Here is a 27,745-nt window from a genome sequence, read left to right as displayed (position 1 = left end):
TATTTGTGCTGCCCAAAATCAATTGCCCCAGAGGAATTAATAAAGTAGTCTGAATTGAATCAGAGTGAATTGAATCATACAAACAAACAAACCTGAAAACAATAACAGTGCTTCTTTGTGCTTTGAAATATTGAATTTTCCTTAATTTTTCTACAGAGGGGGAAAAACAAATAACTGATTAATCCTGCAGAGCTAAACACAATTCCTGAGGCTGACTTTATATAAAGGAGCAATTTCTTTACTGAGATAAAGTTTCCTGTGGAGAAATTCTTTCGTAGAACTACATCTACAGTACATTTGGCTGAAAGCTTGCAGTCACCAGCACTTACAGTAACTAAGTACAAAGTCATCAAACAAAGGGGATCTGCACCAAATCCACCTGATCCACTAGAGCCCCCTCTTTGCCAACCACCTAAAGTGTTTAAAAGAAAGAGTGCTGCAGCAGCAAAGCTGACAGCAACAATTTAGTGCCACGTGTTGCTGACTGACAATTGCAGTAATTGGTGAAGTAATTCAACATCAATCACTGTTAGCTGAAGCTAGTTTACTCAGTGATGGAGATGACAGCTGGAACACACACTGTGAACAAAGCGTATTATCTTACACAAGACAAACTTTAAAATTCTGCTTTTCATTGTGTGTGGAGTGCAGCTTTAACTCAGCCAGCAGCTGCAGGATTTAGAGTCTTTGTTTGCCTGGAACAGCAAACAACGCTGTGACCATCTATGCAAACATTAAACAGAGCAAAAGGGTCGATCTGACGATCAGGTCTTCCCCTTTGTGAGCAGAGTTTTATAAAGGAAATAAAGCCAAAATGTTGAGTTTGTGCACAGTGGTGCGCAGCAGCTAAATCTCTCCTGCAGATATTGAGCTCTGCCAAGGTGAGCATCTGGAGGCGTTTTTTTTAACAGCTTCTGCCACCTCCCTCTTGGGTGTCTGTAAAATGAGCTGCAGCTCTAAAAAAAGGCAACAATGGTGGAGTTAAAACTAAAGTCTGGGAATAAATCGCACAGTGTTGCTAAAGTCATGCATGTTGCAAAAAGGAAACTATGAAAAACATTTGCTTCTGTTGTGCTGCAGAAAATACTGAATAATGATATGCATCTCTGACAGTGAACAGCACTGTGTTTGACTCTTTCCTGGCTGGAGTCTGTAAACGAGGACTGTGCAGACTGCATTATGCTGATATTTAAAGTTTCCCAGTCAGAGAAAAATCATTTTATACACACATTATGGGACGAAAACAACCAAGCAGCTTGCCATTGAGGTCTTTAACTCCCTTGTCATTTATGTGTCCAGAGCGGTTGTTGTTCCATTATCATCCGCCTACAACTCTGCAGTAATAAAACCCTTTCAAAATTCCACAAGACAAACTGACATTAAGCAGAAAGCAAATGTATATTTCTTTGTTTCTGCCAGAAAACACAGCTTACCTTAAAATTATCATGCCTTTCTTTCTCACGACAGGTTTATAGATTTCTTAATTTAGAGAATAAACATGTTTTTATAGAACTTGTGTCTGGCATTCAAAAGTATTCTCAGCAACACGCTTTTCAGATTCTTGGGAGTGTGTTTGTACATGTTGTGGGGGAAGTGTGATGTAACTGTTTCCTGTGTATTTCCTGTTTCCCTGTTTACTCCGTGTGTGGGCACTGATACAGTGCATGTTGCCAAGCTACTGAGACTTTGCAGACACTGTCCAGTTTGCTGAAAAAAAAAACTAACCAGGTAATAAAAGTAGGTGAAAAGCAACAGAGAAGTATGATTGGTACAGAAAAAGAGGAAAACACAATGTGGACTGTTCCATTATTTGTGTATTACTTTAGCGCAAAGTCAGTTAAAACAGGACAAGTAGTTTCAGAACAACAGTAAGTTACCGTCTACTTCTTTGCCTTCACATGCTCATCTCCTCATCTCACCTCCCTTGACGCTTGTTCTGGCCAAAAGTCTCCATTTAAAGCCTGAGGTGATGATCTGCTTTAAGTACCTGCACTAATCCTCCACTGCAGGTCAATATCCAGACAGTACCTAAGAGCTGGGAGAAGGACATACAGCCACACACAGCACACATATCTGGCACTAAACACACTGAAAAATCTGGTTCTATGAGTAAAAATGCTCAGAGGCGATGAGGTAGACACCAAGAAATATCAATACAGACTACACAAGACGGGGCACCGTGCTATGAAGAAACACTCATTGAGTTCATTTAGACAGATGTTTCTCCACTGACTGCTAAAGATTTAACAGAAATGGATGCAATGTTATTAGTCCTAATTTTCCACACTGGAGTTCAAGTTTTATTGGGTTTAATAAGGTTGTTATTGCATGTGAGAATGGAGTCATCTATTTCTCTCCAGGGGCATGATGCAGGGAAGATGTTTGGACCAAAATTAGGCTGAATTACACAGGAGATGATGAGTTAGCTTGTAATAAGTAGTCTAACATATGCCAAAAACTATAGTTCCATATGAAAAGTGAAATAAAACACAATTTTAATGATAAATCAAAGCTAATGTGAAAATATATTTTTCTGTTTCCTTGGTTTTCTAAGCATTACGGTAATCTGCATCATCTGTAGATTCAACAGTGATACAAAGAAAAGCTTCACTCTCCCTTAAAACCTGTCTGAGCAAACATTTAAAGCTGTCACCCTGGATTTGGGACCTGCAATCAGCATTTCTCTACGATTTTATCAAGCCAAGCTAGAATTTCTACTCAAGACACACACACACACTACCTTTAAAGAGCTGAAATAAACTGAGCACTCTTTAAACTCGGTCCATCACTTTTTAGTTGTCCAGGATTCCTCTGATAACAAAAACACCCTGCCATTTGTAATTTGCCAGCTGTGAAGCCTGTCAGAAAATTTCACAATCCATCCTCCTTCTCCTTATCCAGTCAACTTTTCTTCTCCATTTTCTGTATAAACGTTGAGTTTATTACACCAAAGCATCTGCTCACCCACAGATAAACCTGTCTCTGCAGCATCTGGTCTGAACAGAGCTACTGCTCTGCAGAACTCCACGGTAACTTCTTAATGGTGTGTGATGCAGTTGAAGGGCTGTTTCATGAATGTGGATTTAAACATCAGTTCTAGTAAGCTGACAGTAGTGGCCTAAGATGATTGTTAAAATTAAATGCTGATAGAAAAGTTGGTGGGTTGCAGGTGTCTTAGAGTTTATTTACCTGCAGTTATGCCTTACGTTGAAGAGACAATGAGTGGGTGTCCTCAACAGTGAGTAGCTTGGGGTAAAATTGCAGTCCTAAAGGGATCTCAACTCGGGATGGGTAACTTTCACATATGAGACGACACAGTATCAATGCCTGGTAACAGGCAATCTGTATTGGTACCCATCGTGTATGTGGTCATAAATATTGATTTGTTATTTATTCTCCACTATATAACGTTGCAATGCTGTGTTTCTCCAATCCCTCACAGTTTCAAGGATGCGTTTAGGGACCAAAACATGGTACCTTTTTACTACACACCAAATTAGGTCAGTAACTATAAAAGTAATGTTTCCCATCCCTAATCTCAACCCAGACTCAGAATCAAATAATGGGGACCCAGCTCTGCCTTCAGGTTTGGTAACTTCACTATAACACTGATCTGACTATGTTTTTGTCATTTTGATGTATAACTTGACTGGTTTATTTTATTTTATTTTATTTTTTTTCTGGTGGTTGTGATAAGGAACAGCATACTTTTAGAGAGCTTATTGAACCTCTGCTGTTTTGTTACCTCTGGGCATATTTTGAAGCTTCAGACCTAAATCCCTGCCTGTTAAGCAGCCTGTCATTCAAAATAATTGCCAGACAGGCAATTATGTTGAGTGTTAGGCATATAGAGCAATGAAGGCATTGAGTTTCTGTCTTCTTCTCCTTTACCCCTCTGCCTTCAGGGAAACGGCAGAATCAAGGTGCAGACCAGTTGCCTCACAATCAGCTCACTGTTCATCTTTCCTCTTTTATTACTGAACACAGAAGCTCTGAATAAATGCAATCAGAAGAGACAGCCCCAGCACTCGGACAAACAGACATCAGAGGATTGGTAATCAGGATAGGTACTGACACAAACAAGATCACACCCGCTTGTAAAGAGAGACACAAACACACTGTGCAGAGGTTGTTTGCACTGCCTATATTTGCACACATACGCACACAAATGTGAGCACATAAAAGATGAAAACACAGCCCCAATAAAGAACAGGATATTGGAAGCAGCTGTGAAAAATGATCAAGGGATAACATCAATAACAGGACGGCTCTGGTCGAGCTAGAGGCAGCTGCATCTTAATTGGACATACAACTCATTAGAAGGACTAGAGCCAGAACCTGTCTCTCTGAACCGAGTCAGTGTTCAGACACAGACATGCAAGGTGGGTTGCAAGAAACATAGCTGTTACATTTGCCTCTACAAGTCCTTCATCATCTCTGAAATCACTGTACGACTGACAAGATGCAGCTTCCCATGTCATTGCATTTACTGTATATATTTCAATGACTAAGACATCAGGGAAGTGATGCGAATACACAGAATGAAACAGGGTTGAAGATCTTACATGGCAAAATCCCAGAGGAGCCATACACGGAAAAATGCCCTTGTACATAGCTCCTAAATATCAGAAGTAGCCTTGAAAAGCTGATACAAGATGTGGACGGAATACTGTGAGGAGTAGCCAGAGGAAACTAGAGAGAGAAAGCAGAGTTGAGAGCAAAGCAGAACGCTCTCACGACTTTCTGACCAAGGACAGACTTTTTTTCTCTATGCTTTTTTTCTCCTGTTTCTTTTTTTTTTTTTCAACAAAACTAGACAAGTTTCTGAAGGGCAGATTTTTTTTCATCAAGAGTTCTACTGTACATGCTTGACCAGATATTTCTCACATTTTCCATCCTTGTGATACAGACAAAGCTCTGCCATCACTCACCAGCTGTCTTTGCTACATAATGTTCCAGTTTAAAAAAAGATATATTTAATTAAGTTTCAATTTGTTTGTTTGGCAAATGTCGTGATAAGTGAAATGTAATTGTACCTTCTTTTTTTCACCACCTTTTGGGTAAAATGAAGCAGAATATGAGTCAGTATCAGACCTGTACTTGATATCGGGTTTGAATCTGCCCCTATGTGAAACTGAACCTTTTCATTGCAGCACTGGGAGAAGTTTATGATCGGATGGCGTTTTATTGGCTGCTATTCTACTTTGATTATTTACCTTTGGCAGAAGTAGTAATGATGCTTAATGACTCATTCTTTAAAAATAAAATTCTGCACAGAGCATGATGATGTAACCAATTGTTGCCAATTAAGATCATAGTAAAAGAAATCAGTCACTGATTTTTTGCAGACTAACTGTTGCACCCCAGTTTCCACTTGAGGCTAGTGCTGCTTGCAGGTTGAAACTGTGACAGGACAATGGGCCCCATTTTACAATCCCCATTAAAGTTCAGTCAGAAATAAACTAAGACAAACTGAGCTAAGTGGATACAGCAGCAAAAGTAGGTGTTTGATTTGTAACCGAACGTCTATAAAAAGCAGATGAGAGCAAATCCTCTTCTAATGCCTTATAACCATGTGTTAAATAAACAGCTATAAATCAAATGGTGACCTACACCCTCCTCTGATGCAATGTCACCCAGCAAGACATGATCGCTTGAAGCAGTTTCCACTGTGTTGTAAGTAAACTGAGCAAATGCTGCTTTCCAGTTACTCTTACAGCACCTCATGTGTTTACTTCTTTGAATCACCAGATGGGCTCTAAAGTTTTCCATCTGCCTGCTTTTTAGCTGATAAGGAGCCAACTATACGGCAGCAGAGCAGACCTCATCTGTTTCTGGATGTGTCAACTAAATTTGTCCTATAAATGTTTTTAAAAAATACCTCCAGCGCAGGAAAAGAAGCATTATGGAAGGTTATTCTTTTAATTATCCCGCAATAAGCTGATCCAGCCACCTGTAACCAGACATGACCGCATTTACCACAGCCTCGCATTACTAATGGATCTCACCTGAGGCTATTAAGGCCCTTACAGAGAAATTGATAATGAAAGCTTTAGGACACATCAAGCTCTCATTCTGAGAGGTGAAATGTTCTCTCTATCATTAGAGGAATCTTCAGCGTGCTGAGAAGTGAGCTGTGACAGAAATATAGCCAGTGCCTCTCAACCTCTACAGTGGCCATATGAGATGTGCATAAAGGAGCACTGGGCCATCTGCAGTCCATTACAAAAAGATACTCAGCTATAAAAAAAACTTCCCCTCACATCAGGAGTTGTCTTCGCAACACTCCCCATCCTCAGGCTGTTCTGCCGCTGAGGCTCTGCCGCAGCTGCATTTATCAGAGCAGCTTCTCTAGTCAGAGACTCAACGTTCTCCTGGCAATCAAGACGAGAGTTCTTGTGGTTAAAATAATCAGAAATAAAACACAGCTCAGGATAGAGAAGATATTCACCCATTAGACAGAACCCTAAAACCCTGTGTAGTTTCAGTTTAAAATAACCTTTAGTGGAATTAAGACAATACTACTGATTGGTACAAGAGTGGAATAAAAAAAATGAAAAAGATTAAAAAAGGAACTAAAAAAAATTTGCACTCAAAATCTGTTTGACACAGTTTTCATTAAGGCTCAAGAGAATTGATAATAGTTCATTATAAATCTTAGCAAAACCAAATCAAGGAGCAATGTTTTAAGTACAAATTAAATGCAAAAACCCATTCACAGTGAAAACAACCCTGCGTCAATGTGTGACATGTTACAGCATGCTTTGAAAGAATCGTGCCGTCATTTTGTGAATCAAAAGATATCAACATATCAAAAGAGCTTTGATGAAGCCCTGCAGCTGTGGCCTCTTCACATCACATTCATCCTGTGCATCATTTAATCAAATCTGGTCGCACAGTAACTGCAGCATACACACACCTCAATGTGTCCGGACCTGTTGAAAGCAAATGATTTTCATTATGCACAAAAATCCTTTATTTCACTTCATGAAAGCCCCGCTGAACCCAACTGATCCTAAAGTCACATGGATTCAGAAAAATGAAAAAGCCTGTTCAGACTTTGTGATGTAACTTTTCTCAAAGGTTATAAAATCTGAGATCTGTCCGTAGAAGTGGGGCACAGTCAAGAGTCCCCACTGGTTTTCTAAGAGCTATAGAATCTGACATGTTATGGATGTGAGCCTGAGTGTATCTGGCATTGCACTGGGTTTGATGATCACGATGTGGAGAAAAAATGAAAAGCGGAGGAGGGAGACAGAGTTGAAAGGCCACAGAGCTTCACTGAAATTTTTGGACAGACTCTGATGCACAAATTGAAAGCATCCACTTAAAACACTTCTCCGAGTCACAGTGCGTACAGGGGCTGGTTTTGATTTTTCTCCTTCTGCCTAGCAGAGCACTTAGTATTCACAGTGAATATACCTGGTGACACCAGGTCAGTTGGCTTGATCAAGTGTCACCACATATTAAGATTTACCTTGGCGTGATCCCTAATGAATTCAGCACATAGGATGCACTTCCCTTTTATTTGACTGATGGATTACTTTGGAATCCAGGGGAGGAAGTTGCAGAGAAACTATCACTACAATACCACATCCACTCTCCACGATATCCTCCATTTGTTTTGTGACGTGTGATAACTTTTAAGATAACAATTTAATGACACAAAACCACAAAATCTGACAAGCTGAAGGGCTGAAAAGTGCAGGATTATGTCAGCATCACCTCAAGGAGTCACAAAGTAGTGATATGGTGGGTCAAACTGGAAAAGCAATCTGTTTTAAAAAATACAACTTTTAAATTTGATAACCAATTTTTGGCACCAACACTGTAATAATTCTAACCCGTGGGAGCAGGACAATGTACTGCTGGATCAATATTTTGTCTCATCACTATTTAGAATTTTGAAGTTAAATACTCAATGTCCATACTAAATGTGTATTGATTTTCAAACCATTACATCTTCATATGTTAGAGAAATCCCTGGATCGGTGTGTAAAATGTTTCAATAGGTCTGTTTGAAAAAAAAAACACAAGATTTTTCACAGATTTTCACAAGACTTGCTGAAATAATGAGCTTATCACATAAGATTCTCGTAACTGGTTCATGAAATGTTGAAAGGGTTTGTGGAAGACGCCTGGTGCTCCAAGCCCAGCACGGCTCTAAATCTCTAGCCAGACTTTTCTCCTCTGTTGTGCCCAAATGGTGGAATGAATTAGCTAACTCTATACAGTTTGCAGAGTCCTGTCCTACCTTTAAAGTAGGAAGACTCATCTGTTCAGGTAACACTTAAGCATTTAATCTGACCCTTCTCCTCTTTGTCCTCAGGGGTAGAGTGAGTCAGAATGTCTAAGACTCAGCTCTTGGTGAATTATTTAGTCCTAATTACTGAATGTTGTTAAAGGTTGAAGTATATTGTTGCAGCAACTGATTGTGGTTAGTTGGCTAGACTATTCCACATTATTAAAAAACAATCCTGCATGTAATTGCAGATCCTGCAGTCAAATGACTTAAAGCATTTTTGTTGCACCAACCAGGTTTTCCTTCTGTCTAAATTCTTGCTTGTGTTGAACGTTGCTTTGGACAAAAGCGCCAGCAAAATGAAACTGTAGAACTACAGTTTGGCCTCAAACTGTATGCCAGGCCTATAGCTGGCGATATACTCCTTCCACAGACCAGAAGAAGTCCAGCCGGCTGCTTATGAACAAAACAGGAGAAGTGCAGAAATGGTGCCACAGATGCACGTTATGTTGAAAGGTAGTCAGCAGATTCAGCAGCACAAACACAACACGGTGGTCTGCCAATGTTACTGTTGTCCGCTTTGTGCATGGCAATTTAAGTTGTCACAATGAAAGTGTAATGTGCAAAGTGGAGCATGAAGTCAGTGTTTCCACTGAAAACTCTCCAGCTTGCTGTTTACACGGCAACAATGGCGGCGTATCAGAAAACGTCCACTCTGTACAACAATGACTAACAGCACTTTTCAGCCTAAAACTGTTGTCATGTAAACGGCCCATAAGTGAGAAAGAGACAGCAACTAAAGCGAAGCATGTATTCTTATATAGAGATTATTTGAGCTTCAAAACATGCAAAGCTACCAAGGAAGTACCAGAGTATAAACCCATATAAAAAGTACAATACCCCTCCTTTAAACTGACTTCCACAGTTGGGAAATAGAGCCAATACCAGTTCTCATGCCTGGTACTTCATGAGACTGATACCTGATTTTAGGTTCATTATGCATTCACAGAAAAATTAAAAACTTACTGTCAAATTTTGAATATGACAATAAGCATAAAAGTTTGTCCAAGTTCCTTTAGGGAATTTTAAACTGAAACTAAGACTTTTAAAATCACATTCAGGAACTGACAGACGGCAGTTACATCTCCTCTAACTTTACTGTAATCAGTATGACACACAGTCCTGTGAAGCCTGGCCAATCACAGACTGACTTACAGACCCAGAGATATCAAAGATAAACACTGTTAATCTACAAAGGTATAGCTTAAATCCTTCAGGCTGTGCACATTAAATGTCACTCGCCATACTTCCCCGCAACACACAATGTAGACCGACGAACATAAAAGGAAGCTGGTTAAATCTAAAACAAATATATATATATAACTGTGAAAAACACAGGGATTATTCACTTACCTTCCCACGCACTTTCAAATGTGTGCTTTTATTGAAAACATTACAGTATATTTGGTGTTTGTGCAAACGTTACCAAAATAAAGCTGCTAATAAATACCATGTGTGGGAGTTTGTTCCATTTAGACCTTTAAGAATTTTAAAGGAGAATTTCCAAAGCAATAAAAGATTTCTTTACAGCTGTTTTTTCCAGCGTATGTACGGCCCTGTCTTTTATAGAGCAGTCTGCCTTCCTTTTTTATAATTTATGACTCCACTACAGTCGTTTGAGGTCAGTGTATGGACACTACACTCAAAGTACAACACAAACAACAAGAGCTCTACTTTTAATGATCAGTTTGAGGGACTGTAGTCTGTAACGCTCATAAAATGTGATTCTTTAACGGCACATCAAATCAGATGATTGACTATCAGACTATCAGATTCATACTGTTATCAGTATGTTTAAAGGCTGGCGCGTTATGAAGTACACTTCCAGCATATAACACATGAAAAACTAGTTTTGTATCCATCTCTAACTCTTTATTCCTGTTGGTTTTCACAGTTTCTTGCAGTCACACAGTTACATAATCTTAGTTTTCTTATTCATCTCAGCCAATACTGACTGGGCCACGAGCTCGGAATACAGAATCAAAGCTGAGTCATGTAACAGGGATCCTGTCTAATTCTCTAACAGAAAGATGTTCAAACAGACAAGAGTGTTTCTGTTTCTATTACTGTACATTTCTCCACATGTATACAAACTGCGTGTTTGAGCATTCTACCTGTCACTGCTAATGAAAAGCCTCCGCTGTGCTGATGTGTCATGCAGCCTGCGCTGTTAACACAGGAGCAGCAGCACTTCTCAAACGCTCATATGTATGCAAATCACAGGTGATTCATTCTCCCAGGTGGAGAGCAGTGTTTCGGATGATAAAACCTGGAGAAGCCTGCTTGCTGCACAGCAGGATGACAGCCGCAATTCAAAGCCACCTCAAAGGAATGAAAGGTAATTACTGCAGCGGAGTCACACGCTGGAGACGACCAAATGTCACAAAGGTATGGACCACAAAGTGCTAGTCTGAAACTATGGAGGAAGACGAGGCAAAATGATGCTCGCTATAAACAGAAATGTCATCTATAAAACCGTGACAAAAGGGGGCTCTGAAATCCTATTTCACCTGAAATAAAATCTCAGTATTCTGACCGAGGGAGGAAAAGAGGGCTTCAGTTGGGAAGTGTTGCTAAGGTACTAAGAAAAAGAAACATGTTTCTGGCAGACTCTGCTTCACATCACAAACTTTACTCTCATATACTATATGTAGTTTGTTGTCAACATTACAATGAAAAATGAGTTCATCTCAGGACTTCAGGTTTCTACTAAATGACATTATATCTTTTTCCTTGCATTAGGGCTGAACAATTAATCAAATTTAAACTGACATTGCAATAGAAGGCAATTTTCAAATCGCAAAGGCTGCAATTTCAAAAACAAAACAAAACAAAAAATTCAAGTGCATTTACTTGAGTTTGTGTTTTGTTACTGATGAGAGATCAGAACGATTTCTATACAATAAATATTTAAATTTATGTTCACACAGTGTTTCTTTTTCATTTTATGAAAACAGTGCATTCCACATGTTGACATATTTCAGTGGTTGAGCCAGAGATTTGGTCTTACTTACATTTCTGCACTGTATTTTATGTGAGATCCATAGACGAGAGGATTCATATTTATTTTTCATTTTATTGTTCATAACAGGCCTGTTGTTCTGCAGTGCTTTGTTCCTGTCTCCGATTTTATTTAAGGTAATTAATAATAATTGTATTACAGGTCTATAAGGCCCAAAGTTAAATCAATCAGTCAATATTCTACTGTGATTGTAATAGTTAAATAAATGTATATTTTATTAGTAAACATGACATGTCGGCCTGGCAAACAGAAAAAAATTGTATGTTACACTATTGTTTGTTGTGTTGGTCATACTATAGAACAGTTTATTGCTTGTGTTAAGTGAATAATGTAGAAAATAAACATAACCCCCCCAAAAATGGCATGCTAAATTGCAATCACAATTTTGGTTTAAAAAAAACATCACAATCAGATTATTTTCCAAAATCATTCAGCCCTACCTTGCATAGAGAAAATGTCGTGTTACTATACTATAATTTCTGCTTTAGAATTACTCATTTAGCTCAAAATTTTACTATCTAGTGATAATTTGGCAAAGATAATTTTGGATTACCAAAAATGAGTTCACCTTTTGTAGGAACAGCCCAAACACAAAGAGGTCACTATGATGTATGGCGCCCAAAATGCAGATGATAAATACAGGGGAACCCAGCCACTTTCTCACAGATGACCTCTCTTTGAAGTCTTCACTCATGAAAGACAGGGTCAAGTACATCATTCTTAGAAACTGCAATGTCCCCACTGTCCTCATCTCTAATGAATATCAGTCTTGAGTTTCTTAAACACATTAAATCACTCTTTGTAATCATGAGTGAAGGACTGGTTAAGAGAACAGACCAGATGAGAATGGACTTGTGATATTTTAAACCTTTTATCACCCAAGTATCACCCAGGCTACGTGGACTTGTTTTTTGTAATATCCCCAGGTATTGCCAGAAAACTTGTTTTTCCTCCTAAAAGAGCCGTTTAAATCTTCTCCCTGGCAGTCATTTTACACATTTATACAGTAATGGCAAAAAACCACCAAAGCCACCAAACTTTTTGTGGCTTCAGTGATATTTTTACTACTTTTTCTCCTGTGTTTGTCTGGAGATCCTACATGTAACCATGGCTGCATTGTTTACATGTTAACTCAGCTGTTTGCAGCCTGTAGCATGTCAGTGCTAACTGGTGTAAGGCCTGATGTCTTCTCACAAGGTGAGGAGAAGGAGGTGAGGATGACGTAATGGTTCTCAGGTGTGAGCTAAGAAGTGACGACATCGACCTGTCCTTCCATCCAACGTTATTGGGAATGTAAGATCTATCTCCAAAAAAATGGACAACCTAGCCATGCTAACCCAGCAACAGAGGAAATACCAGAGGGCAGAGTAGCATCATGCTATTCACAGACGTGGCTAACGGAGCTGACATCAGACACCAACGCCATGTAGGAAGAGCTTCACCTGCTGTGAGCAGACAGGATACAGGAGACAAAGATGGAGCATGACAGAAGAAGCTCAGTCCTGGACCCTGTGGAGGTGGAGGCTGGCTGAACTGGAGAATGATGGACAAGCTGTCATCATCTACGGACCTTTATGGACCTTTTTGCACTTTCTATACACTTTCTTTCTATACACTTTCTTACTTTTGTTTTCTTGATTGCTGCTGTGACTTCAATTTCATCATACTTGTTACAATGACAAGAAAGTTCTATTCTATTCTTTTCTAATTTAAAAAGCTCTTGTAAATGGGAGTGATGGCACTCCAATGGGTTTAAGGGTTTTAAATAAATGTGTAACTTCTGCTGTTGTATTAGCACGGAACATTTACAACAACTTTGGAAACTTCAACTATTGGATTCACCACCAAGTAAATGGTGAGTCCAGCAATGGACTGTTGATGAAATAATTGTGGGATATAAGATGCTTCTGATTGTTTGTTGTTGAGTCTAAAGGTAAAGAAACACTCAGAAAACTGTCAGCATCAAGCACAATCAATCCAACAGGGCTAAACACAGGATCACAGTGAGTGGTTTGCTGATTGTAGCCAATGTTAGCAAGCTAACATCCCTGTGCTTGTACTAGTTATACATCACTCTGTTTTAATGATTAAATACGAGTTGAACTAGTCACATGTTGTGTTTATACGCCTGTAAAGACGGCATAAATAATATGTGCTTGTTAACATCCTGGCTAAAGGGCATTGTAGCATCAATACAGTAGCAATTAATAATATATTAACCAACTGGATATTCTGGTATCAACTAGCATGGGTGGTGCTGTTTGATAGTTTTATTGAGCACAATAAACTGTTAATCCTTGTGTCCCCGTCTCATTGTTCCTCATCTAGAAGACTGTTTTCTTTGACAACATTTCCTGATAGCTAACATCAGTGAATGCGCTGAAAATAGGACAACAGCTTGCCTCCGTGCACCTCTGAGGCTCACTGATTGACATGTCCCATAATTGGTACAAAACACCACTGAATAAAAAGAGAAGTTGCTGCTACATAAAGAGCTAATAATGCTCTGGCATATTTCTTGGCAGTGACCTCCTCTGCTCAGTTTCAAGCTAATCCTTTAAATCACATGTTTTTCAGACTCCATCCATGTCCAACTATGAGTCATATGACTTGTAAATAATTGTGAGACCTTGATTGGCAATTATGGGAACTGAATCAGCTTCCTTGAGATAAAAAGAAGTGTCAAAAAGAGATGAGAGACATTCAGAGTGTGAGAGAAAGAGATTGATGATATAACCAAGTGAGAAGTAAAGCTTCACTTATATTAACACCACTGTGTTTTAGCTCGAGGTCCTTCACTCCCACACTCTCCCTCCGACTTATCTGTCCTGTATCCATCCATCCATCAATCATTCATCTCTCAACCCATCACTCATCTGTCCTCATCCGTCCATCCCTCCAGCCATCCAAACGCCCCAGTCGGACCACTCAGCCAGAGAAGCAGCACCAGCAGTGGGAGCCACCTGTCTCCCGACACTGAAACCCCCCACTGCTGTTACATAAAGACACACTTTCACTGTTGCAATGCAGCATCAGACAGTGTTGTGCAACAGCATTAAAAATACCTCAGGGTCAGCGGTAAGGGAAAGTTGAACACCAGGATATAAACAGAGGTATTCTGACAGAGAGGATACAAACACTGAGTCGTGAATGCTGGTCTGTCTGTCACTTAAAGGTGAGTGCTGCTGCCTTGTACTGCATTGTGTTTCTGGTGCATTTGTGAGACTGAGAGCGATCGACAATCAACATTGTGAGATTGCATTTCTCATGAAAGTCTTCCCACTTGTGCACAAGCATTTCAATAATAGCATTCTTGGGCTCTGTCAACATGCTGTCATGATGATGCCGACATGGCTCTTGAAAGCAATTAACCTCCTGTCGTACTGTCTCACAAGACCAAACATGTTAGCATGCTACAGACAGTGTTGTGAGCTGATAATGAGTGTGTCAGTGGACTTGACAGGCAGACGCCTATACATACTAATAAAAACAGCATGCACACATCACTGTAATCTTTCCTTCCCTCTCATAACAATGGCAACACAATCCTGCGCCTTAGCTATTGTTAAAAGCAACTCAAATCCTTCAAAAATCCCCTCATAACAAGACTCAAAGTAATACAGCGCTTAAGTCTGATGTCAACACACCGTTTTACAGAAACTCCCTTTAAACCCATACATAAAGCCACAGTAATACTGAGGGGTAGTGCTGCAGCTTAGGTTGTAATATTCTGGCAACAATTGAGCAAGATCCACCACTCTACCTAAAATCCTCCCAGCAAAAGTAAGCTCAGCTCAAATATTTACAGCTTTAAAAATTCCATTTCACTACCACCACATTTTGTCAACATCTGAGGCTGTTTGGGGTGAAAATTCTGCAGTAAAACCCATTGCTTTGCAATCATTTCATTCCCTTAAATCCCTGAGAAGTATCTTTTTTATGTCTTCGCAAATGATTAAATCCAATCAAGTCCTTTCAGCGATGAGATTTCTCTCAACATTTGTGAAGTATTCTCTGCAGGATTCACAAAGTTACAGTAAAACAATCTGAGCATGTTTTTATGGCGTTCTGTGCCCACAAGACAAGAACGAAGTGGCACATCAGGATAATAGGTCGATGGAGAAGGATTGTCTCGTTAATGAAGTGTAGAGTGGAGCCACTGAGGGCTGTGTGTGTGTGAGTGTGTGTCACTAGATTTACAGCGCGGCAGTCCTGTGCTCCCCTGCAGCTGTAAAACAATGAGAAGGTGATTGGAGTAAATTACACTGCAGTTGTCAACCTCCTGACTCCTTACAGCCGTTTGATGGTGCCTCTCGCCAGCAGAGAAATAGTCTGTCTCACATGATCTCCATCTCACGTGCACACAAACACATCAGTTTTACCACAAACCTCCCACGCTCCCTTTATCTTCACCTGAGATTCTGTCTGACTCACGTTTGACCGAATGTCAAGACTTAAGCAAAAGGAAGGAAACATGACCCCAGTGTTACCCAGAGATTAAGTGCTTGTCTTTGTCTTTTGACACTGTCTTTGTCTGTTGCTCCACCTAAACACTCCTGTCTCTGACAAAACTGCACATTTCAGTTTCAGATTCACATAGATATGTGGGAGCAAACACATTCCTCTTCTCGATCTCATAAAAGAGATGTTTTGCGCTGCAGGCTCAGGTGAAGGCCAAACAGCATCAGACACTGACTGTGAGGAATGTGCAAACAGAAAACCAGAAAAAGTGTTTCATTCAAATTCTGAAGCCAAGGATAAACTCCAAGATGAGTGCTAGCTGTGAGGTTTGAAACACCCAAGTCTGACATTTAAAACAGACATTTAAATTCTGATGATTCATTTTGTTTCTGCTTAACATTTTTATCAAGAAATCCAAAACTAATCACTGAAATGTCTCACTGAGAAGCATTTTCTCTGATGCCTTAAACTGAAAACTGCAGAAATCAACATTCAGGACCGGATTCAGGAAAGGAACGTGCAGCTACTGCACGTTAAACTAAAAAGTCAGAATCTAACTAAAAAATGCTCCCTAAACTGGCTGCAGCGCAACAAGCATCCCATGGCGCCAGAATTATTTATTTCATGGAGCCGTAGCAAATTTCTTAGCAGCGAAATTTGCCTTTTTCCAAGCAAACAATTTGTTTTGCAAAGAGAACACGTAGCCGCAGTGTGTCACCAAATACTAGCAGAGATGATAATTGATCATCGACTCATGTCCCCACCTTTTTCCAGCTTATCATCTTATGTGACATCTGATGTGAACCTCATTAGGAGAAAGCACAGCACAGCTCTGTGCACTGAAAACACAAGAGTAACCTACATAGACATGAATAACCAGCTCATCAGCAAATAATCGAGAAATTTTCCCTGCAGATTTGAGCGGGAATATTTAGTAAGTAATGCTAACTCATTACTGCTTCACCAGAAAAAGCTTCATTCTAAAATTAAATTAATTTCACCAAATTGAAATGAAGATAACAGGACTTTAACATGTAATGAGTGTTTCTAAAAGGTTTTAGCTACTTTTGCTGTGTTTCAAGAGCCTTTCCCTCTTACATTGTATTTTGAAGTCATATAACCAGTGTGTGGTTGTCACAATTATTGGTCTTTCTGACAGAGAAGTTACACTACAGTCAGGTAAAGATCTACAGTGGAGCTAAAAGTGATGAAGAAAGCTTTTCAGATGAACACCTGAAAGGTGCTTAACATATTTAAACTAGTGCTGCACGATTTGGGGAAAAGGTGCGATTTGCGATTAGGTGGACAACATTGCGATTGCGATTGTGCTTGCGATGTAATAAAAAAAGTTGTGTCATGATGAGTCTACAGACTTGCTTGGTTATCATGGAGAAAAATCTGAATTGCATGTGCTGACATTGCGATTGCAATTGCGATTGCAATAATCATGCTCTAATTTAAACCCTGGTCTTTTTTTGGGGGTCTCTGCTGGAAAATGACATACCAAAATTGAAAAGAGAATATCTCTGCATCTACAAGCTGTATTTGAATCATTCTGGTTTCACAATAAAGGGACAACTTGTGAAATGTGTTCAGAGGTGTCAGTATTGGTATCTATGTCACTGACTCAGAGGAATAACTTAAGTATGCTCAAACTAGGGCTGAACGATTTTGGAAAATTATCTAATTGAGTTTTTCTTGGACCAATATTGCGATTGCAATTTAGCATGTGATTTTTGGGGGGGATCTTTATCTTCGACATTATTCACTAAACACAAGCACTAAACCATTCAACAGTATGACCAACATGACAAAGGACACTGTTAACATAAAAAACAATTCTTTCCTCTAGGCCAGGCCCACGTTATGATGAAATGAGATGAAGTGATGCATGAATTGATAAAAGTAACATTTTTTAAAATTTAGCTACTACAATTACAGTAGAATATTGACTGATTGATTTAACTTGATGCCTTTTTGACATGTAATAAAATTAACATTAATCACCTTAAATAAAATCAGAGAAAGGATCAAAGCACAGCAGAATAACAGGCCTGGCATGAACAATAATATAGAAAATAAACATGAATCTTCTCTTTTATGAATCTCACACAAAATGAAGTGCAGAAATTTGTATAAGGCCAAACCTCTGGCTCAACCTTTAAAATATGTCAACATGTGAAGTGGACTTTTTTATAAAATGAATGAGAAACCCTGTGTGGACCCTAATATCAAATGAATAAAAATCTAACTGATCCCTCACTCATAAAAAAACACAAATTAAAGTGCAGGAATATAAATAAAATCAAATTCAAAATTCGACTGATTGTTCAGCCTTAGCTCAAACAAACAGAAAGTTGGGTTGAAGAATGACTTGACGATGTTTGTAGCTGAGGTTCGCCTGTTTAATCTGAAGTGCAATATGGCTTTGCTTGCATGTGAAAAGTGCTTTTATGCCTTTTGTTGCTGAGCGACCTCACAATTGGGAGACCTTGGGATTTCAATGGGTTAAAAGCTCTTTAGACACTGAAATGCACCATAAGTCTACTGGAAAGAAGAAAAGTGTGAATCTTTGATTTTAACAGAATTTCAGATCAGTAGTTAGAAAAAATTTGAAAATTGATTCCTTGCAAGAAGAAAATTCAGAGTGAACTCTGCGTGGGCTTACTGAGTAACCTAACTGAACATGCGGAACAGCAAACCATTAAAAATGGAAGCAAGTAGTTGATCATTTCTAGAAACAAGGTCTCCTCTTATCTTTAATGAGTACATCAACATGCCACCAGCACTATTCTTCTCACCACTGCTGTTTTCATCATCTTCACATATTTAACAAGTGAAGCTTCCTTGAAAATGAGGCTCACTAGCCTCTCTGTCATGCTGATGACAAGGATGGGTGTCACAAGAGGAACAAGGAAAATCCATTTCAAGACTGAGTCTTTTCTGCTTCTTAATATGGAGCTGTGAGAAATAGCTTTCTGCTTAATGCGGCACTAGGGAGAGCGATGGTGGTGGTGTGTAAAATTACATAATATGAATTAAGAACCACGCACAAACAAGCACACTTGCACATGCACACACAGCGACACGGTAAAATTTTGCACAGAGATATTAATTCATAAAATTTAAATTATACAGACACACAGCAACTGTGCCTCTCAAAAATAGAACAAAGCTTTAGCAATGAGGTTTATCTCCTTGAGCTATTAGTGCCCCATGAGTTATCAAAGGTAGAAAGAAAGCAGAGGGAGCAGGGAAGAGAGATGCTTAAAGACTGAAAGAAGGAAAGATGAAAGAAAAAAAAGATTAGAGGAAAGGAAACAGGGAGAGGGACACAGGAGAGTAAAGTGGAAGCTGCTGTGATCAAAAACAGAGATACAACACACGTCAAGCTCGGAATTAATAAGGAAACTGTCAAATAAAAGAAACCAAGAGTGGATTCATGAGTGAATGTCCCTTTTTTTCCATTTCTTACGTCATAAGTCTGATCCAGATGGAAGAAGGAGGGAGGTGTCTAAAAGGAAAGGTTTGGAGGAGACAAATTGGGACACAAAACTTGCAGAAAAAGAAAGCAGGGGGGAAAGAAATGGGAGAAATATCGAGAGGACGGAGAAAGCAAGATGGGTCATGAAAGATGGAGAAGACTGGACAGTAAAGGGTACGGCAAGAGGGTGGAGATAAACTGGCTAAAGGGAGAGAAAGGAATGAGAGTGGGTAGGGGAGGCGAGAGAGATTGAATGGGGAATAGATATGAGGGGAAGGGAGGGGACGAGGCGTGGGCGAGTGCAGTCGAGGCTGATAGACAGCCAGGAATAGAAGACTAATTAATAGTCAAAAACTGCAGGCAGACAAGTGTGGAGAGAAAACCTCAGCAGGAGGGGAGAAAACCTAGTGATGGATGGCTCTACCTAGCTAACAAGACAGGCAGCTTTGGGCTACATCTCTTTGCATACAGCACCAGTGCATATCACATGGAGGTAAAAGCAGAAGCAGTAAGAAAGACAGAAGATAAGGGGAGTGAAAGGAACAAGAGTGGGAAGCAGGCACAGGTAGGGAGTGACAGAAATTGATGTACAGCTGGCAGGAGAGGGAATCTGAGGTAGAAACTCATTACATGAGGTAAGGAGAAGGTTTCCTTGGAGATTTTGACATAAATAACTTGCAAGCGACATTTGCGCACGCACACTCCTGCCATTTCACCAGGAGGGGAGTGCAATTGAGTTGAACCGCAAACAAAGTTTAATTACTCTGATGGCTTATCACACAACCACCACCAACACTACCACCCTTGCACAAAGTGTTCAACAAACACCACCTCAGCCTCCAAAGTTTGCTGCGGGTGTGGTAACATGCTGTTTGACAAAAGACAAACACACTTTATGAGCCTGAGCAACAGCTTTCAATCCTCCAGGCAGTCACAGCCCCTCCACCTGAGTCTCACCATGTGTGTGCGACGGTGAAGCGCCTCTGTTTGTGGATGTTGTTGTTGAGCAGCATGCGACGGAGCAGTCGTGGTGAGTTGCGGGGTGAAAGGCGGGGAGAGATGGAGGAGGGTGAGCGCCGGTGTCCTCTTGGCCTCTCCGGCTGCAGCAGGTTCTCTCGCAGGATCTTCACCAGGTCTTCATTCAGGCCTGAGTGTTTGGGCATGGGGGGCACAGCCAGGGTGTCCTGGTGGGTCACCCCCATGCTTGCCTGCTGGGCCATGCCGGCCCCGGGCTCCTGCACCACCAGCACTAACACCACCGGGATGAACAAACAGTAAAATAGCCAAGGTATATCAGAAAAAGAGCGATAAATAAAAACTTAGGGTTTGTCCCTTCTTAGAGTCCAACGCTTTCCCTTCAAATTTCGGAATGTGTCAAGAAAAAAAAGCACGCATCCAAAAATTCCTTGGCGGAGCTCTGCTATTAATTCCTCACACATGCAGCACCCTCTGTCCAGATGAACAGGATAAAAAGATGAGAAAAATCCCTGGTTTCTATTTCCCTTCTCGTCTTTTAAGGAGCCAGCATGAACAGGAGCACTTAGGGCTGCTGCCTTTGTCTGCTCTGCAACACTGGGTGTCTGCTGTGAAAGTGCAAGAGAGAAGATGAGGAGAGGATGGAAGGAGAGAGGGAGGGAGGGAGGGAGGAAGGGAGGGAGGGCTGGATGCAGAAAAAAAGAAAAGAGGGAATTCCGTCTATTCCAGCCTTTTTCTCTCCCAGGCCTGCAGGCGAACTCAGCGCTGTCCAGCAATATAGAGCCAGGAGAGTTTTTAGATAAACTAGTTCAGTTTATCAGATCCAAGCACAGAACAGCTCCCTCTGTTTCCCCCTCTCCCTCTTGCATTGGTTTACCAGCAAAAATAAAGAAGCCACCAATCCAGTATGATTCAGTCCAACACGGCTTAGTTGATTTGTGCTCCGTCCAGTCAAAGCAATTTATCCCTCCTTCCTTCCTTCCTTTCCCCACACAGAGACTGACTGCTGACTGCAGCCGATTTATAAGCTTCTGATCCTTTAGAGCCGAGCGTGAGCATGTGTGAGAGAGTGTTTGAATATGTGTGTGTGTGTTGGGGGTTGTACACAATAGAGGGGAGGAAAACAGGGACGCATGAAAGGAGAAATATGGCAAGGTGAGGTAACGACTATAGTCAAGCTTGCTGTATGCATTCATGCACCAAGAGTCAGAGCATATACAGCTACGAGGTGCACTTCTGGATGCAGCAGTCTGGGTTAAAAGCACATTAGTTATTCAGTAACCCTCAGTCCACACTCAGCACACTCAGCTTAAGAGGACATCCCTGGGATGAGCAGATGACGCAATGTGGCTACCTGTGCAAGTGCACTGTTCATATGTGTTCTGCTAACATTCAGATGTATGCAAGAGGTTTTGAGCTTCTAGCATCATCACCTCGCCTCAAGCATTTGACACTCCCTTTACAGTGTTAGTTTTTTCAAATGAGGGGAGATATGCTAATAACTGAATACACATTTACTGCTGCTTTTAACACGCTACCTCACAGGCTATTTATTTCTTTATTAAATTATTTTCATCCTCAAGCAAACCCTTTAAATTAATCAATAAATCTTTTTGTTGCTGTTGTTGTTGCTAGCATATCTCTAAACTCGTTGGCATCACTGATTAACTCCAGCTTAAGCTGCTTCACCTCAAAGCTTTCCAGACAAGCAGCAACCAAAAACGTGAAAACACGATTCAAAGCATAATCAGGGGATTTCTTTCTGGCCAAAGCTCAAATTCCTGAGAATTAGGGGGAAAAGACTAATAGCCGAGATAATAGCATTGGCACAGTGGTGTTGTGACCTAAATGCTAACGTCAGCATTGCATCACTCTTGGGACAACAATGAAAACATGTTATTTTTTTAAACCTGTGTATACATTTCCTTGCAAAAAATGTAAAGTTAGCACATTATAACCAACTTTGGTTTTCAAATTTATATTTTTTACAGCTTTAGCAGCATTTATGGTATTGGGAACAGTATACAAATTGTACAAAAATTATTCTAATTTGGCCAAGAATTATTTATTGTACTTGACCAAACGGTAAATTCCTCATAGCTTCATTTAATTAACGCAAACACACATTTACTGATCACTTTTGGTGCAGACCAATCGTTTGAAAGTGTTAATGCTTAAGGTAAATGTTCCGTTGTCACCTCACAACAACATAAGAAGTGTTGATGTTTGTTCTCTCACAATCCAGTCAGCTGATTCTACTGCCAGATAAAACTCTAGCTAGCCACACAGCAAGCTGCTGCTTTGTACACGCATGCATACATTCTTGCAGTCATTGGACCTGCGCTTACCAGCCACTAATAATGTCCATAAAACCAAGAATCAAAAATTCATTCTGCAAAAAAAAAAAAAATATTAAAGCTCCAATGAACCACCAAAATGTTTTGGTAACTTCACGAATAAAGAAACAATCTGGAGATGAAAAAGTGAAGCACGTTTATTTTTCCGGTGTGTTTAAAAGCTATAAAACTGGTTGATTTTCTGATCCTGGACCTTAAATGATGACAGGTAAACCACTTAGTCTGCAGCTCTCTTTCCAAACTACTTTATCACTCACCTCCACACCAACTCTTTTTGATGCTGCAGTGTCTGATTTTACCCGTGTCACATTTATGATGATGCTGTATGCCTGCTCTGCTATGTTCTTTACCCAGTGGGTCTTTGCTGCCACTGCTGCTCTCCCTGCTTTGGCTTTTCACCATGGACTGTAATTAATGGACAAAGTCTCCCCAACGTCACCCGTCTGTTTCTGACGGGTGACGTTGGGGAGACTTTGGAAGGAAGTCGACTATTGCCACCATATTGGGAGTGACGGTGGCTTTGAGTACAGCTATAGGGTGCTTGTCAGTCACGTCAGCTGAGCTATGCCTCTGCTTGGGAAAGCTTGTGATCTTAACGTCCCCTAAACCAGTGATTTTCAAAGTGGGGGCCGCAGACCCCTGGGGGGGCACCTGGAAGAGGGGGCCAAAGAAAATTGGAGGGGAGTGAAAAAATATAATCTTTTTTTGTTATTGTTGTTTTTTTAACCATTTGTCCTGAACATACAACATATAAAGTGCTGTTGAACTAAACTTTGAGGCTCTTCCACTGTATAACTACTGGCTACATGTAAGAAAGGAGGATCCCCCCTTAGCCCTGAAATGCCTTCTCCCGTTTGCAACAACCTACTTCTGTGAATCTGGATTTTGTTTGTTAATAATTTCCTATCCTAAACAAATGTAATAATTAGGGCTGTCATTTTAACGCGTTAATTAGATTAATTAATTACAACGCAAATTAACGCGTCACAAAAATTAACGCAGATTAATCTGGATCTCAAACCCGCGAGGCGTTCAAAGACGCACTTACTTTCAAATATCTAGCATTTACAAACCGTTTATCCCACATGAAAATAGTGGTATTCCCGTCAGATTATTAAATTTCGGACGGTCTCTGAATGTATCACACCCAGCAACATGCTTTGAACCGGGGGGAGGAGAGAGCGCTGGTAAGGGGACTGCTGTCCACATCTCGTTTATTCACTCATCCTTTTTGAAAATCTAAAGAAAATCAACCGTTTGCTCTAGCTCAATTCTGTAAAAAACAGGTAATTTTACACTCTTTACTGCATTAAACAAGCCCTGAATGATCGATATTTGTCCGGTATTTAAATCTAAAGAACTCTTTGAAAATTTGCTTCCATCTTCCTGGTGTCATGTTTCAGCTTGGGGCTGCTCTGCACCAATGAGCAACAGTTTGTGTGTTCAGAGCATGTTAAACTGAGAATACTTCACTTTTCTTTGATCCAAGACTTGAAAAAAGTGTTTTGTACATAGTTCCTCACAGTTTTTAGCCTTTAGCCCTGATTCTCCTAACTTCATAGAAGTATAGAAGTTCATATTGCAGTAAAAAATTGAGTCCACATCGAGCAAAAATGTGAACAGAAGCAAAAAACGTCCTAAAAATCAAATCAGCTTATCTTAGGTGCAGGACTGTGTAGATTTTGTAAAGATAGAACCATAACACTTTTTTCATTTGTTCCTTATGCCTCAGGGTACCTAAAAATGTGTTGTATATATTCCCACCTGATTTTTAAATGTTTTTTTAATGTCTTGTAATGTAATTTTAATGTCCTGGAATTCAAATTCTTTATTTTGGGACCTTAAGCAGATATGAGATTAAAATGTGATTAATTAGATTAATTAATTACAAATCCTGTAATTAATTAGATTATTTTTTTAATCGCTTGACAGCACTAGTAATAATCATTGAAAGGCGAATAAAAAAAAATATATAAAAAAAATTCTTCATTTTGACATATCTTTATATATTCTAAAACATTGTCTGTTGGTTTCCAAAGGGGGTCCCCAGCCAGAAGCAAATGCTGTCTGGGGGGCCTTGGTATGGCAAAGTTTGGGAACCCCTGCTCTAAACTGTTGAGTTAGAAAAAAAATTCACCCCCTCTACAGTGTATGCTGATAGTGAAATTATCGATTTAGACAGGAGATGATTTTTGAATCAGGCTGTAAATGGGTTTATTTCTGCTTTGAAAACAGCATTTTTGGCTTGGTGTGTATGTGAATTCTAGTACTTCCGGAGCCAGCCTCAAGTGGACACTCAAGAAAAAGAAGATTTTCGCACTTATACCTTGTCTCATTTTTTTAGACAGGAGGTTGCGGCTTGCTTTTCAAATGTGATCATGAGAGAGGGGAGATGTGCTCTCCCTACCTCAGGCTTTGGCATTCCATAAGGGCGTGTGGAAGGGCAGGGAGCTCCCAGAATAGAGCTTTACCACTAAATATAAGTTAATGCCATAGACTGTAAAAAAAATGAATGTCATCTTGGTTAGCTCGAAGTGAGGTCGCCAGGAAAACTGCTACCCCTGGTGGCTGGCTGCAGTATAAGTAAAAAAATCCAGCTCTCCAGTCATGTCAGATGGGCTGTGGTCAAACTTTAAAAAAATCAGTACACCTTGTAGAAATGTTTCTCATGTCTGATTGTTGTGGTGGTTCGAAGTTGTTATTTGGCTGCCTTGTATTCAAGTCCTTTTTTCTGAAAAGTTTTACTTCAGTAGATATAAGAGGTTAAAAACAAAGTTTTACATCACGTTTAACGATGATTGACAGCTTGTGTTTTTTTTTCAGGTACTGTAAAGAAGCTATTAGACTATTGAAAGAAAAAAAATAATTATTATATTTGACACCCGGCTACACTCAGATTCCTCAAGAAGAAACAACAAATAATACTGTCCATCAGAGACAACAGCTTGGTTACTAACTCCGGTCAGCTACCATCTCCCTGAGTCCTGAGGACACCCAGGACAGAGCTGGCATTCTTCACCAGGCTGTTCACCCTCATTCTCCTTAGTCCATCTGCAGAAGGTGAAGTCCTTCCAATGTGGCGTTTCATGTCAGGTGTTGGCTCCATTCGCAGTGTCTCTGAGAATAGCATGATGCTACTGTTGTACCATGAATATTACAAGGAAGGATAAAGAGAAGATATCGGAGGGGAAAAACAGTCAACAGCTGATGGCAGACATGTTTCTAAGAACAGGAAGCATGAATCACCAACCACTGGAGCTGCGGTTTGCTTCACTTCTACACATAGTTACATTGGGATGGGATGCAGGCTGGCTACATGCGACTGCACAGATCTATGACATAGGCTACGTGTAGATTTGTTGCAAAAGTGTTAACCAGGGGACCAGTTCCTACCTTCCTCCTCCACTCATTGTTTCCCATTACAGGACCACAGACTCTTCTGCAGAGCTGAGCATAATGAAATTATTTTCATGGACTTGGGAGACTGTCTTGGTGGAAAAACTGCTGAGGACTATAAAACTATTATTTTTCCAGAGCCATTGCTGTTTGGGGCTTTTGGCTTGTTGACTTCATTAAAATGCAACCCTCAGTCAAAGCAAGCTGTGGCTGTCACACGGGCACTTTCAGCCATGACAGCAATGGACAGCCTACATCTGACAGCCTGTTATTTATCAGCCTCTTCTAACAGTCAAAACAGACAAACACTTTTTTATGCAAATACCTTGGCACACTTGGTGACTGCCATTCTTTCCTTCTTCTCTATTACTTTCTTTCCTCTCTTCTGCTACCTGCCTTGTTTTCTCATTTTTCTTTGTCAAACATTTTTTTCTTACTGTAGCCCCTCCTTGTTGCTGCTTGTGACGTCTGTGTGCATTTCCCTTGGTAACCAGGGGCAACAAAGATGGAGAGGGACAAGTGGATTTGTCAAGAACTAAAAGCTGGAGGAACAAAAGAAACAAAGGGGGAGCCAATCAGCAGGGCAAAACTGCAGACACTTAAACAGACCCACACCACAAAAATACATCTATACATCCTGGTACACAATGCTGGCACCGACGAAGAACTAAATGGATGCATGATGAGGACCAAGTAAAGCCTGAGTACTGTCTTTTTAAAATACTTTTCAAAAAACAAATTGAATGCTTAAACCTAACAAAGTCGTGTCTTGGTTTTTGTCATAGCAAGTCGTTCTTCTGACACTTAAATCAATGAAATTAAAAACAGTGGGAACACATTTTGGACTTTGTCCACTTTCTCTCTTTCTCACAAAAGCACCTGACAGTGAAATGCAACCCAATTGCTGCCAAAAAAGAATACATCTAGTATAATGCAGTCCAAAATGACAATAACTGATACACAAAGGCCTCAGAAATGAGCAGAGATGAATCAGCGTCTCTTTCTGAGAGTTTAAAAAAAAGTGCACAATGCAGGCTGGAGAAATGTAGCATTCTGTGTAGGAGTTATAAACTATAACCTCAACATTTTGTACTCTATGTTCTAGCCCAAAGGGTGTTTAACAGATGTATGACTCACACCTGACAGGTAGGCAATAAGATAAGAGAGACTGCAGCTTCGACATAAACACAGGAAAAAATGATATTCATACATACATAAAAAAGGTCTTTTCAGTAAAATGTTTCTTTTCTTTGGTAAATAAATCCCTGAGAGGAAATTAAAGCAGAACACTGTCCACTTTAATAATACATCAAATGTCTGTAAAACTAAGTTTGTTGCTCAAAACCAAAGTGTTGTTAAGTCCTGACAGATTGGATGCGTTTGTGTTGGCAGAACACAGCATGCCGTCACCTCTCAGAGCTCAGTCTGCAGTCTGGGTGTTGCTGCCAAAGGTTTCTCTGCGTGACACTCAATCATTAGATCAGTGCTCTTCATTTTATACTGTGTGTGAGGACGTCTAGGATGACTAAGATGTATTGAGATTATTTGTTGCTATGGTCACCACTAGCTTGTATTCAATAGGCTATATAACATAAGAATGTATTTAAATTTAGATACTATTGTGTGTCTTCTATAGAGAGGAAATGAAACCTGCTAGAGGACTTAAAGAGTACCTTGAATGACCTCATTCAACTTAAAGGATCTGTTATCTGATACAGTGTAGACCTAAGTCTTTACATGCAGTCACA

At 40.0% G+C, this 27,745-nt stretch overlaps 1 protein-coding gene across 3 annotated transcripts in view; it reads right to left on the bottom strand.

The window, feature by feature from the left end:
- pde4d (phosphodiesterase 4D, cAMP-specific) overlaps positions 1–27,745 on the bottom strand; it is a 212,401-nt gene that overhangs the window by 79,432 nt on the left and 105,224 nt on the right. The window contains exon 1 of one of the 3 annotated variants that reach the window (XM_074669552.1): positions 20,227–21,107. The exons of the other annotated variants lie outside the window; for them this stretch is intronic. Coding sequence (XP_074525653.1) covers positions 20,227–20,489 — 263 coding nt within the window. The 5' untranslated portion in view covers positions 20,490–21,107. Of the gene's footprint in view, positions 1–20,226; positions 21,108–27,745 lie in introns of those variants that run through there. 3 annotated transcript variants of the gene reach the window in all.

The sequence above is a fragment of the Halichoeres trimaculatus genome, unplaced genomic scaffold (assembly GCF_033239565.1).
Source record: "Halichoeres trimaculatus isolate MK-OKI-2021-1 unplaced genomic scaffold, fHalTri1.1 fHalTri1_scaffold_5, whole genome shotgun sequence".
In the NCBI taxonomy this organism is placed as follows: domain Eukaryota; kingdom Metazoa; phylum Chordata; class Actinopteri; order Labriformes; family Labridae; genus Halichoeres; species Halichoeres trimaculatus.
Note: the sequence above shows the minus strand (reverse complement) of the source record. Positions and strands in the feature narration are given on the sequence as shown.